The 13,619-nt window shown below is 44.9% G+C and overlaps 1 protein-coding gene across 1 annotated transcript in view; it reads left to right on the forward strand.

The window, feature by feature from the left end:
- Positions 1-13,619, forward strand: part of ubr1 (ubiquitin protein ligase E3 component n-recognin 1) — a 189,088-nt gene that overhangs the window by 44,639 nt on the left and 130,830 nt on the right. Inside the window, exon 6 of the mRNA XM_067991119.1 lies at positions 10,685-10,823. Coding sequence (XP_067847220.1) covers positions 10,685-10,823 — 139 coding nt within the window. The remainder of the gene's footprint in view (positions 1-10,684; positions 10,824-13,619) is intronic.

Below are 13,619 nucleotides of genomic sequence, written 5' to 3' on the forward strand. Positions count from 1 at the left end.
CAGCTTCTCCGATCTCTCCACATAACTGAAGTCCCCCATCCCTGGCACCATTCTAGTAAATCTCTTCTGTACCCTCTCTAAGGCCTTGACATCCTTCGTAAAGTGAGGTGCTCAGAATTGAACACAGTACTCCAACTGAGGCCTGTGGTCACCATTGGCCAGAAACTTAATTGGACCAGCCATATAAATACTGTGGCTACAAGAGCAGGTCAGAGGCTGGGTATTCTGTGGCGAGTGACTCACCTCCTGACTCCCCAAAGCCTTTCCACCATCTACAAGGCACAAGTCAGGAGTGTGATGGAATACTCTCCACTTGCCTGGATGAGTGCAGCTCCAACAACACTCAAGAAGCTCGACATCATCCAGGTCAAAGCAGCCCGCTTGATTGGCACCTCATCCACCACCCTAAACATTCACTCCCTTCACCATCGGCGCACAGTGGCTGCAGTGTGTACCATCCACCGGATGCACTGCAGCAACTCGCCAAGGCTTCTTCGACAGCACCTCCCAAACCCGCGACCTCTACCACCTAGAAGGATAAGAGCAGCAGGCACATGGGAACAACACCACCTGCACGTTCCCCTCCAAGTCACATACCATCCCGACTTGGAAATATATCGTCGTTCCTTCATCGTTGCTGGGTCAAAATCCTGGAACTCCCTTCCTAACAGCACTGTGGGAGAACCTTCACCACACGAACTGCAGTGGTTCAAGGCGGCTCACCACCACCTTCTTGAGGGCAATTAGGAATGGGCAATAAATGCCGGCCTCGCCAATGACGCCCACATCCCATGAGCGAATAAAAAAAAAAGTTTTCTAAAAGTTTAACATAACTTCCTTGCTTTTGTACTCTATGCCTCTATTAATAAAGCCCAGGATCCCCCATTTTTTTTTTTAACAGCCATCTCAATTTGTCCTGCCACCTTCAAAGATTTGTGTATATGTGCCCCCAGGTCTGTCCCTTTAATATTGTACCATTTAGTTTATATTGCCTCTCATTCATCTTACCAAAATGTATCACTTCACACTTCACTGTGTTAAATTTCACTTGCCATGTGTCTGCCCATTTCATCAGTCTGTTTATATCCTCCTGAAGTGTGTTACTATCCTCCACATTGTTTACTACATTTCATAAGAACATAAGAAATAGGAGCAGGAGTAGGCCATACATCCCCTCGAGCCTGCTCTGCCAGTCAATAAGATCATGGCTGATCTTTGACCTCAACTCCACTTTCCTGCCCGATCCCCATATCCCTTGATTCCCCTAGAGTCCAAGAATCTATCGGTCTTGAATAGACTCAATGACTGAGCATCCACAGCCCTCTGGGGTAGAGAATTCCAAAGATTCACAGCCCTCTGAGTGAAGAAATTTCTCCTCATCTCAGTCCTAAATGGCCGGCCCCTTATCCTGAGACGATACCCCCTAGTTCTAGACTCTCCAGCCAGGGGAAACAGCCTCACAGCATCTACTCTGTCAAGCCCTCTCAGAATTTTATATATTTCAGTGAGATCACCTCTCATTCTTCTAAACGCCAGGAGAAAGATGGCACCAGAGCAAGTAATAGTACAGTATTAGGTGGGATCAGACTAAGATAGAATTCAAGAAAGTCTAAGACTGGTTTGCATTGCATGTGTGTAAACGCACGAAGCGTGGTAAACAAGGTTAGTCAGCTGCAGGCGCAAATGACCACATGGGAATATGATGTCATAGCGATAATGGAGCCCTGGCTCAAAAACGGGCAGGATTGGGTACGAAATATTCCTGGATACAAGGGGTTTAAGAAAGATAGGGAAGGAAAGAAAGGGGGGGTGTGGCAGTATTGATTAAGGAGAATATTGCAGAACTGGAGAGAGAGGATGTCCTGGAGGGGTCAAGGACAGAATCTATTTGGTTAGAGTTAAGAAATAAGAGGTGCCATTACACTACTGGGTGTATTCTATAGGCCACCAACTAGTGGGAAGGATCTGGAGGAGCAAATTTGCAGGGGATTTACAGAGAGGTGCAAAAGCAATAAGAGTAGTGATAACTGGGGACTTCAACTATCTTAATATAGACTGGGATAACAATAATATAAGGGGCAAAGAGGGGGAGGAATTTTTGAAATGTGTTCAGGATAACTTTCTTAACCAGTATATTTCCGGCCCTATGAGGAAGGAGGCAGTGCTGGACTTGGTTCTGGGGAATGAGGTCGGCCAAGTGGAGCAAGTGTCAGTGGGGGAGCATTTAGGGAGCAGTGATCATAGTATCATAAGGTTTAGAATAGCTGTGGAAAAGGACACAGACCACTCTAAAGTAAAAATATTCAATTGGAGGAGGGCCAATTTCAATGGGATGAGAACAGATCTGGCCAGGGTAAATTGGATTCAAAGATTGGCAGGCAAAACTGTAATTGAACAGTGGGTGGCCTTTAAAGAGGAGATGGTTTGGGTACAGTCTAGGCACATTTCCACAAGGCAGAAAGGTAGGGCAACTAAAGCCAGAGCTGCCTGGATGACACAAGAGATAATGAGTAAGATGAAACCGAAAAAAGCGTCTGTCAGGTTGACAACACAAGTAGGAACCAGGCAGAATATAGAAAGTTCAGAAGGGAAGTGAAAAAAGAAATGAGAGGCAAAGAAAGAGTATGAGAATAGACTGGCGGCCAACATAAAAGGAAATCCAGAAGTCTTCCACAGGCATGTAAAGGGATAGTAAGAGGAGGGGTGGGGCCAATTAGGGACCATAAAGGAGATCTACTCATGCAGGCAGAGGGGATGACCGAGCTACTAAATGAGTACTTTGCATCTGTCTTTACCAAGGAAGAAGCCACTCCCTCAGTAAAGGAAGATATAGTTGAGATACTGGATGGGCTAAAAATTGATAAAGAAGAGGTACCTGAAAGGCTAGCTGTACTTAAAGTAGATAAGTCACCTGGTCCGGATGGGATATATCCTAGGCTACTGAGGGAAGTAAGGGTGGAAATTGCAGCGATACTGGCCATAATCTTCCAAACATCTGTAGATACGGGGGTAGTGCCAGAGGACTGGAGAATTGTAAATGTTACACCCTTGTTCTAAAAGGGTGTAAGGATAAACCCAGCAACTATAGGCCAGTCAGATTAACTTCAGTGGTGGGGAAACTTTTAGAAACGATAATCTGGGACAGAATTAACAACCACTTGGACGAATGTGGATTGATTAGGGAAAGCCAGCACGAATTTGTTAAAGCCAAATCGTGTTTAACTAACCTGATATAGTTTTTTGATGAAGTAACAGAGAGCGTAGATGAGGGCAATGCAGTTGATGTGGTGTATATGGACTTTCAAAAGGCGTTTGATAAAGTGCTGCACGGTAGGATTATCAGGATTGTGGCCCATGGAATAAAGGGGGCAGTAGCAACATGGATACAGAATTGGCTAAGTGACAGGAAACAGAGTAGTGGTGAACGGTTGTTTTTCAGACGCGGGGGAGGTGTACAGTGGTGTTCCCCAGGGGTCGGTGCTGGGACCACTGCTTTTCTTGATATACATTAATGACTTGGACTTGGGTGTACATGGCACAATTTCCAAATTTGCAGATGACACAAAACTTGGAAGGGTATTAAACAGTGAGGAGGATAGTGATAGACTTCAAGAGGATATAGACAGGCTGATGGCATGGGCGGACACATGGCAGATGAAATTTAAAGCAGAAAAATACGAAGTGATACATTTCGGTAGGAAGAACGAGGAGAGGCAATGTAAACTAGAGGGCACAACTCTAAAAGGGGTACAGGAACAGAGAGATTCTGGGGGTATATGTGCATAAATCGTCGAAGGTGGCAGGGCAGGTTGAGAAAGTGGTTAAAAAAGCATACAGGATCCTGGGCTTTATGAATAGAGGCATAGAGTAAAAAAGCAAGGAAGTCATGATCCTTCAGAAAACACTGGTTCGGCCACAACTGGAGTATTGTGTCCAGTTCTGGGCACCACACTTTAGGAAAGATGTGAAGGCCTTAGAAAGGGTGCAGAAGAGATTTACTAGAATGATTCCAGGGATGAGGGACTTTAATTATGTGGATTGACTGGAGAAGCTGGGGTTGTTCTCCTTGGAACAGAGACGGTTGCGAGGAGATTTGATAGAGGTATTCAAAATCATGAAGGGTCTTGGCAGAGTAGATAGAGAGAAACTGTTCCCATTGGCGAAAGGGTCAAGGACCAGGGGACATAGATTTAAGGTGATTGGCAACAGAACCAAAGGTGACATGAGGAAAAACTTTTTTACCCAGCAAGTGGTTATGATCTGGAATGCACTGCCCGAGGGGGTGGTGGAGGCAGATTCAATCATGGCCTTCAAAGGGGAACTGGATAAGTACTTGAAAGGAAAAAATTTGCAGGGCTACGGGGATAGGGCGGGGGAGTGGGACTAGCTGGATTGCTCTTGCATAGAGCTAGTGCGGACTCGATGGGCCGAATGGCATCCTTCATACTGTATCCTTTCTATGATTCTATGAATTAATGGCGCAAATGGAGATAAATGGGTTTGATCTAGTAGCCATTTCTGAGATATGGTTGCAAGGTGACCAAGGTTGGGAACTAAATGTTCCAGGTACTTGACTTTTCGAAAAGACAGGCAAAAACTATATCCGGTTAGATAAACACGATTTGCCTTTAACAAATCCGTGCTGGCTTTCCCTAATCAATCCACATTCGTCCAAGTGACTGTTAATTCTGTCCCAGATTATCGTTTCTAAAAGTTTCCCCACCACTGAGGTTAAATTGACTGGCCTATAGTTGCTGGGTTTATCCTTACACCCTTTTTTGAACAAGGGTGAACATTTGCAATTCTCCAGTCCTCTGGCACCATCCCCCGTATCTACGGAAGTTTGGAAGATTATGGCCAGTACCTCTGCAATTTCCACCTTCCCACCTTTACTTCCCTCAGCAACCGAAGATGCATCCCATCCAGACCGGGTGACTTATCCACATTAAGTACAGCTAGCCTTTCAAGTACCTCTTCTTCATCAATTTTTAGCCCATTCAGTATCTCAACTATATCTTTCTTTACTGAGACTCTGGCAGTATCTTCTTCCTTGGTAAAGATAGATGCAAAATACTCATTTAGTACCTCGGCCATGCCCTCTGACTCCATGTGTAGATTCATCTATCTTGCTTCGTGCCTTCAGATAAAGCGCCTTTAATTTTAACTTTTTACTATTTTTTTCCTGATTTGACTTTATTCACTGATGCACTATTACCGTTAAACTCTCGTCCCTTCCTGTCACACTCTGCTTATCTTTACCCAAATCGCTTCACTGCTCTATGGCCTTGACTTTTCTCTCTTTAGATTTATAAATTTACCCTCACCTGGACCTCAGCCCATCCCAAAGGAACAGCTGCCTCTTTTCCCAGTACTGGTGCCAGTGCCCCATGACTTGAAACCCCTGTCTCCCACACCACTCTTTGAGCCATGCTTTTAACTCTCTGATCTGTTTGACCCTATGCCAATTTGCACGTGGCTCACATAGTAATCCAGAGATTATTACCTTCGAGGTTCTGCTTATTAATTTGGACCCTAGCTCCTCAAACTCCCTCAGCAGAACCTCATTCCTAGTTCTACCTATGTTGCTGATTCCTATATGGACCACGACAACTGGATCCTCCCCCTCATGCTCCATGTTCTTTTCCAGGCGCAAGGAGATATCCTTAACCCTGACACTGGCAGGCAACACAGCCTTTGGGACTCCCGAAGCATCCTCTTCTCTAGTGAAGATCGATGCAAAGTATTCATTTAGTACCTCAGCCTCCACAACAAGATCTTTTTTATCCCCAATTGGTCCCATCCTTCCTTTGACTACCCTTTTACTCTTTGTATGTTTATAGAAGACTTTTGGGTTCCCTTTTCTGTTAGCTGCTAATCTATTCTCATACTCTCTCTTTGATGATCTCTGTACTTTCTGTATTGAGCATGGTTCTCAACTGTTTTATGAACCTTGCACTCATCATAAGCCCCCTTTTTCTGTTTCATTTTAATCTCCATATCTTTAGTCATCCAGGAAGCTCTAGCTTTGGATGCTCTTCCTTTCCCCCAGTGGGAATGTGTCTGCTCTGTACCCGAATCAGCTCCTCCTTGAAGGCCTCCCATTGTTCAATTACTGTTTTGCCTGCCAATTTTTGATTCCAATCCACCAGGGCAAGATCCCTTTTAAACTGAAATTAGCTCTCCTCCAGTTTAGTATTTTCACATTTGATTGTACCTTGTTCTTTTCCATAACTATTCTAAACCTAATGATATTGTGATCACTGTTCTCCAAATGCTCCCCCACTGAAACATGCTTCCCTTGCCCCACTTCATTCCCCAGAACTAGATCCAGTACTGTTTCCTTCCTTGTTGGGCTGGAAATACACTGTGGCAGAAAGTTCTCTTGAACATATTTCAGGAATTCCTGCCCCCTTTGCCCTTTACACTGTTACTGTCCCAGTCTAAATGGGATAATTGAAGTCCCCCATTATCGCTACTTTAATTGCATCTTTCTGGAATTTGCCTGCAAATTTGCTCCTCCATGTCCTTCCCACTATTAGGTGGCCTACAGTATACCTCCAGCAGTGTAATAACTCCTCTATTGTTCCTTAGTTCTAACCAAATAGATTCTGTCTTTGACCCCTCAATTACATACGAATTAAGAGCAGGAGTAGTCCATTCAGCCCCTCGAGCCCGCTCTGCCATTTGATAAGATCATGGCTGATCTGATTGTGACCTCAACCCTACTTTCCCGTCTATCTACAATAACTTTTGACTCCCTTGTTAATCAGGAATCTATCTAACTCAGCCTTAAAAATATTCAATGACCCTGCATCCACCACTCTCTGGGGAAGGGAGTTCCACAGACTCACGACCCTCTGAGAGAAAAAATTTCTCCTCATCACTGTCTTAAATGGGAGACCCCTTATTTTTAAACTGTGGCCCCTAGTTTTAGTCTCTCCCACAAGGGGAAACATCCCCTCAGCATCTACCCCTTCTAGTCCCCTCAGGATCTTTTATGTGTCAATAAGATCACCTCTCATTCTCCTAAACTCCAGTCTATACAGGCCCAACTTGTCCATCCTTTCCTCATAAGATAACCCCCTCGTCCCAGGAATCAGTCGAGTGAACTTTCTCTGAACCGCCTCCAAAGCAATTATGTCCTTTCTTAAATAAGGAGACCAAAACTGCACACAGTATTCTCGATGTGGTCTCACCAGTGCCCTGTACAACTGTAGCAAAACATCTCTACTTTTATATTCCATTCTCCTTGCAATAAATGACAACATTCTATTTGCCTTCCTAATCACTTGCTGTACCTGCATACTAACTTTTTGTGATTCATGTACTAGGACACCCAGATCCCTCTGTACCTCAGAGTTCTGTAATCTCTCTCCATTTAAATAATATACTGCTTTTCTATTCCTCCTGTCAAAGTGGACAAGTTCACATTTTCCCACATTATACTCCATCTGCCAAATTTTTGCCCACTCACTTATCTATATCCTCTTCACAACTTACTTTCCTATCTACATTTGTGTCATCAGCAAATTTAGCAACCGTACATTCAGTCCCTTCATCCAAGTCATTGATATAGATTGTAAATAGTTGAGGCCCAAGCACTGATCCCTGTGGCACTCCACTTGTTACATCTTGCCAACCTGAAAATGACCCATTTATGCCTACTCTCTGTTTCCTGTTAGCTAACCAATCCTTTATCCATGCTAATATGTTGCCCCCTACACCATGAGCTCTTATTTTGTGTAGTAGCCTTTGATGTGACACCTTGTCAAAAGCCTTCTGGAAATCCAAGTACACCACATCCACTGGATCCCCTTTATCCACGTTACTTGTTACTTCCTCAAAGAACTCTTAATAAATTAGTCAAACACGATTTCCCCTTCACAAAGCTGTGTTGATTCTGCCTGATTGCATTGAGATTTTCTAAGTGCCCTGCTATAACCTCCTTAATAATAGATTCTAGCATTTTCCCTATGACAGATGTTAAGCTAACTGGTCTGTAGTTTTCTGCTTTCTGTCTCCCTCCTTTCTTGAATAGAGGAGTTACATTTGCTATTTTCCAATCTGATGGGACCCTTCCAGAATCTAGGGAATTTTGGAAAATTAATACCAATGCATCTACTATCTCTGCAGCCACTTCTTTTAAGACCCTAGGATGAAGTCCGTCAGGACCTGGGGACTTGTCAGCTTTTAGTTCTAATCATTTTTTCAGAACCCTTTCCCTGGTGATTGTAAATGTTTTAAGTTCCTCCCTCCCTTTCACCTCTTGATTCACAATTATTTCTGGCATGTTATTTGTATCCTCTGCGGTGAAGACGGACACACAATATCTGTTCAATTCATCCGCCATTTCCTTATTCTCCATTATTAATTCCCCGGACTCTCTCTAGAGGACCTCACTTTACTTACTCTTTTCCTTTTTAAATACCTGTAGAAACTCTTACTGTCTTACATCATCCCTTTCCAGTGCTATAATAATTTCTTTGGTCAACACTGCCACCTCCCTCCTTTCTTTCCTTCTCTATCTTTCCTGAATACCTTAATTAAATATTAAGTATCCAATCCTCCCCTTCTTTGAGTCAGGTCTCTCTTATTGCCACTATATCATGGTCCCATGTGGCGACTTGAGCCTGCAGCTCACCAATCTTATTTACCACGCTACGTGCATTGTACATGCACTCCAAACTCATTTTAGACTGCCTCGCATTTCCCCCCCTCTGTCTGATCCCTCTTATTTCCGAACTATTCTATTCTCTAATGCTATTTGTCCCTCCCAGTCCTCTGTGCACCTTGTTTCTCCCCTCTAATGTTTCATCCTGGTGTCCGTCCCCCTGCCAAATTAGCTCCTTGTTTTGTACTCTGTGCCTCTATTTATAAAGCTAAGGATCCTGTATGCCTTTTTAACAGCCGTCTCAATTTGTTCACATTCAATGATTTTTTTATATCCACTCCCAGGTCTCTCTGTTCCTGCACCCCCTTTAAAATTGTACCATTTAGTTTATATTGCCTCTCCTCATTCTTCCCACCAAAATGCATAGCTTCACACTTCTCTGCGTTAAATTTCATCTGCCATGAGTCTGCCTGTTTCACTGGCCTGTCTATGTCCTTCTGGTCTGTTACTACCCTCCTCACTGTTTACTACATGTCTGAGTTTCCTGTCATTTGCAAACTTTGAAATTATACCCTCTATACCCAAGTCCAGGTACACCAATATACATCAAAAAGAGCAGTGGTCCTAATACCGACTCCTGGGGGACACCTCTGTATACTTCCCTTCAGTCTGTAAAACAACCGTTGACCACTACTTCCAGCGTCTGCCAATTTTGTATCCATGCTGCCATGGAAGTAAATGACAAACGGGATGATGGTGCAAGGCAAAAGGGGGTGATAATGAGAGACGTATAGAAAGAGCAATGAAGTGGGATTAATTGGATAGCTCTTTCAAAGAGCTGGCACGATGGGCCAAATGGCCATTTCCTGTGCTGTACCTACTATGATAATATGTTCGTACTATGAGAAACAAAATTCGGGTCCAGAGGAGGTGTAAATTGTTACACTGTGAACTGAAATGTGCTACACACTGAATAGTATCTGTGGACAATAGACTATTGCCTATTGATGTCACAGAGTATATTCTTACAGTCCAAAATTTTCTTTTGTGAAGTGCAGCAATGTGATAAACAAATTGAAGTTTCTTGAGCTGGAAGGTGAACAATTATCCTGCTTCTGTGATTGTTGCTATGATCTTCTGGTCAGTGAGTACTAAATACAGATGAAGGTGCTGCAATAGAAAACCCCACCTTTTATACACAGGGATAGAATTACCTGTTTAGAACCTGTGCAAGGAAATATTCTTGCTCTTTGACTAATTTCACGGAATCAGATGTACAGGATTTGAATGCATCCTTCCAGAAGATGTGCTTCATAAGAAATTTTAGTCAAAACTAAACATCAAAACAAAATTGCCAAAATGAGAAATTTTATTTTTAGAACCTTGTTAGCTTTTGTTCCCCTCCCCATTACTCTTTATTTTGGTGTCACCGTAATAGACAAGACCCCTTGCCGACATGTTTGTGGAGGGGGCAGGTTACAGCCGCTAGGTGGTTGTTGTCCAGTAGAAATTGCTGACTAGCCACAGGTGTTGCAGCAACACCATTTTATCCACATGCACTAATTTTAGTCGGAAAGGCCTTGAACACAATCCAGATAAATGTATTACGTGTACATTTACTTAACAAACATCTCCCACCATTCAGTGACCAAGGAAGTAAAGCAGCCACAACAATCAGAAAACACTTGCACACTCCGCTTTTCATCTTACCATCATATCAACAAGCACACAAAGGTTAAAGTTCACAGGCACACACCATGCGATCACATGACCAAAGAGACTATTTACTCATCAGAAATACAATTAGCCACATCTGGCTAAGGTATTGGACAACACTGGTCCAGGAAAGACGTTCCTCCCTCCTAGTTGGGAAGTGCTTGCCCTTTGTCCACAGCAGCACAGGTGAAATTGAGCACTCGGTGAGAGTGGGTTCCATGATTTTGGCTTGAAACACCACCGAATGGTACCACAATGTGCCTGCTAATTGCTCTGTCTGGTGGGGAAAATTCACAGTGAAGTGCAGAAGAAAAAGTACCGACCCTGAATCTTACCGTAAACTTTTTTTTTCACAAGGGAGAAGATGGACTCTTATTTCTGTGTGCTGTTCAATGATGAGCAGCATTCCTTTGACCATGTCATTTATTCACTCCAGAGGTCATTAGGCTGCTCACAGAGAGAAGCACAGAATTACACCACCTTGATAGATAAAGAGGTAAGTGCCATTGGCTGTTTGGACTCTTACAAATGCAAGTTGTTTCTGTTGCATTTATATAGCACCATCAAACAAAAAAATTAACACCAAGCCAAAGAAGGAGACATGAGGACGGGGTTGGTCAAAGAGGTGAGTTTTAAGGAGGATGGAGATGTTTAGGGAGGGAATTCCAGAGCTTAGGGCCTAGACAACTAAAGGCACGGCCGCAAATGGTGGGGCTAAGGAAGTGGGGGATGCAAAAGAGGCCAGAGTTGGAAGAGCGCAGAGATCTTGGAGGGTTGTAGGACTGGAGGAGGTTACATAGATGGGGCGGGGCAAGGCCATGGAGGGATTTAAAATCGACGTGTTAATAATTCGGTACGGCTGCAGTTATATTGCCAATTCTACATCCAAAAGTGACCATAGCTCTGGATTCGAGTTCTGATCTGAGACCCCTTGTGAGGTGCTAGGCCGTAGTCCATTTCTCCACCACTTCTGACCACCAACTTCTCCACCATTTTTCTGCCCCGCAAACGATTCTGCACAACTCCTGGCTCTTCGTTTCCATGGAAATACCTCCAGCAATGCGTCCTCCGATAAAGTACCCTTCAAATAGCTTCTGGATTCATTCATCCTCCATACCTGTCTCTGAAACTGGACATCAGTTCGTCGATGCTCCAAACTGACTCGACCCTATCTACAAATTTATGCCACCACTTGACGGAAACCTGGCTGATGGATGATGACAGCTTCCATCTTAATGAAGCCTCCCCGCCTGGCTAGAACTTCCACCACTTGCACGCCTGGACTGCTGCCGTGGTGGAATGGCCCTTATCACCAAATCACGCCATAGTCTGTCCCCCTACTCCTCTGGCACCTTCTCTTCCCATGAGCACCTCACTTTGTTCCACGCCTCTCATCTCTCCTCTAAAATCCTCGTTCTCTACCACCCACCCAAGTACCACGCCAAATTTCTCATCGAGATAATCTTCACTACTTTCCTCCCTCACCCTCTGCACCGAGCGACTTCTCATCCTCGGTGATTTCAACCTCCATCTAAACTCATCATGCTCTCTCTCTTCTGAGTTCGCTGCCCCCCTTAATCTTTCCCTCTATATAAACTCCCCTACCCGTATTCACAGCCTCCCCCTCGACCTTGCCATCTCACGTGGCCTCTACTCCCATCATGTCAATCACAGATAAGGCCATCTCTGATCACTTCCTTGTACCTCTCTCCACCCGCAGCCCCCTTCCCCCTCCCAACCCCACTTCCTTCCGAGTCTATCCCTGGAAAAAACTCTCCCCCCAAGTCACTTACAAGGGCACTTTCAAATTCCCAACTGTCTAGCCTATGGGCCTCCATTCACCACAACATTTCTGCAGTTACCGATCTGTTCAATCACACCCTCACCTCCACCTTTGATGCCTTCGTCCCCATTAAAACCATTACTGTCTCTCACCCTGGTCGTTGCCCCTGGTATGACCCTCATCTCCGCACCCTTAAGTCCAAGGGACGCAGACTTGAAGTTTTATGGTGGATAACTAGTTTAGCCATTCATTTCCAGACCTGGCTGGACCACATAAAGCACTATCGGGTCCTGCTCTCCTCTGCTAAAACTGCTCACTATTCCAGAATCATCCTGGAATGCAAAGATAACCCCCGGCTTCTCTTCACTACACACCTTCTTCTTAAACCCCCTCTCCCCTGCCTCCTCCACCCTCACCTCCAACAAGTGCAAGGAGCTCACAGATTTCTTAGACAGTAAGATTGAGACCATCCTTTCAGCTGCCTCTGCTGCTTCCCTCCCTTCCCCTAGCCCACCAAGCCAAACTTCCCCTAAGATTCCCACTTGCCCTAGTCCTGAACTCACATCTTTATCGTGTTTCTCTCCAAGCTCCCCTCATGCCCTCTCCGAGCTCATTTTACCATGAGACCCACCTCCCGCTCCCTTGAACCCTATTCCCACAATACTGAACGTGTTGCCGCCTCCCAAATCTGTGCCCATCTTTCCTGCACCTCAAATCAGGTTTCCGCCTCTGCCATAGTACCGAAACGGCCCTTATCAAAGTCACAAATGACATCCTATGTGACTGTGACCGTGGTAAACTATCCCTTCTCATCCTTCTTGATCTATCTGTAGCATCTGACACGGTTGACCACACCATCCTCCAATGCCTCTCCTCCGTCGTCCAGCTGGGTAGGACTGCGCATGCCTAGTTCCACTCTTATCTATCCAGTCGTTGCCAGAGAATCACCTGCAATGACTTCTCTTCCCACTCCCGCAATGTTACCTCTGGAATCCCCCAAGAACCTATCCTTGGCCCCCTCCTATTTCTCATCTACATGCTACCTGTCGGCAACATCATCCAAAAACACAACATCAGATTCCACATGTACACTGACAACACCCAGCTCTACCTCGCCACCACCACCTCCCTCGACCCCCCCCACTGCCTCTGATTTATCACACCGCTTGTCCGACATCCAGTACTGGATGAGCAAAAATTTCCTCCATCTAAACTTTGGGAAGACCGAAGCCATTGTCTTTGGTCTGTGCCGAAAACTCCGTTCCCTAGCCATTGATTCCATCCCTCTCCCTGGCCACTGTCTGAGGCTGAACCAGACCGACCGTTCACAGCCTTGGCGTCCTGTTTGACCCTAAGCTGAACTTCCGACCACATATCCGCTCCATCACCGCCTAATTACACCTCCGTAACATTGCGCGTCTCTGCCCCTGAATCAGCGCATCTGCTCCTGAAACCTTCACCCATTCCTTTGTTACCTCTAGACTCCACACCTGGCCGGCCTCCCATCTT

The sequence above is a fragment of the Heptranchias perlo genome, chromosome 10 (assembly GCF_035084215.1).
Source record: "Heptranchias perlo isolate sHepPer1 chromosome 10, sHepPer1.hap1, whole genome shotgun sequence".
In the NCBI taxonomy this organism is placed as follows: Eukaryota; Metazoa; Chordata; class Chondrichthyes; order Hexanchiformes; family Hexanchidae; genus Heptranchias; species Heptranchias perlo.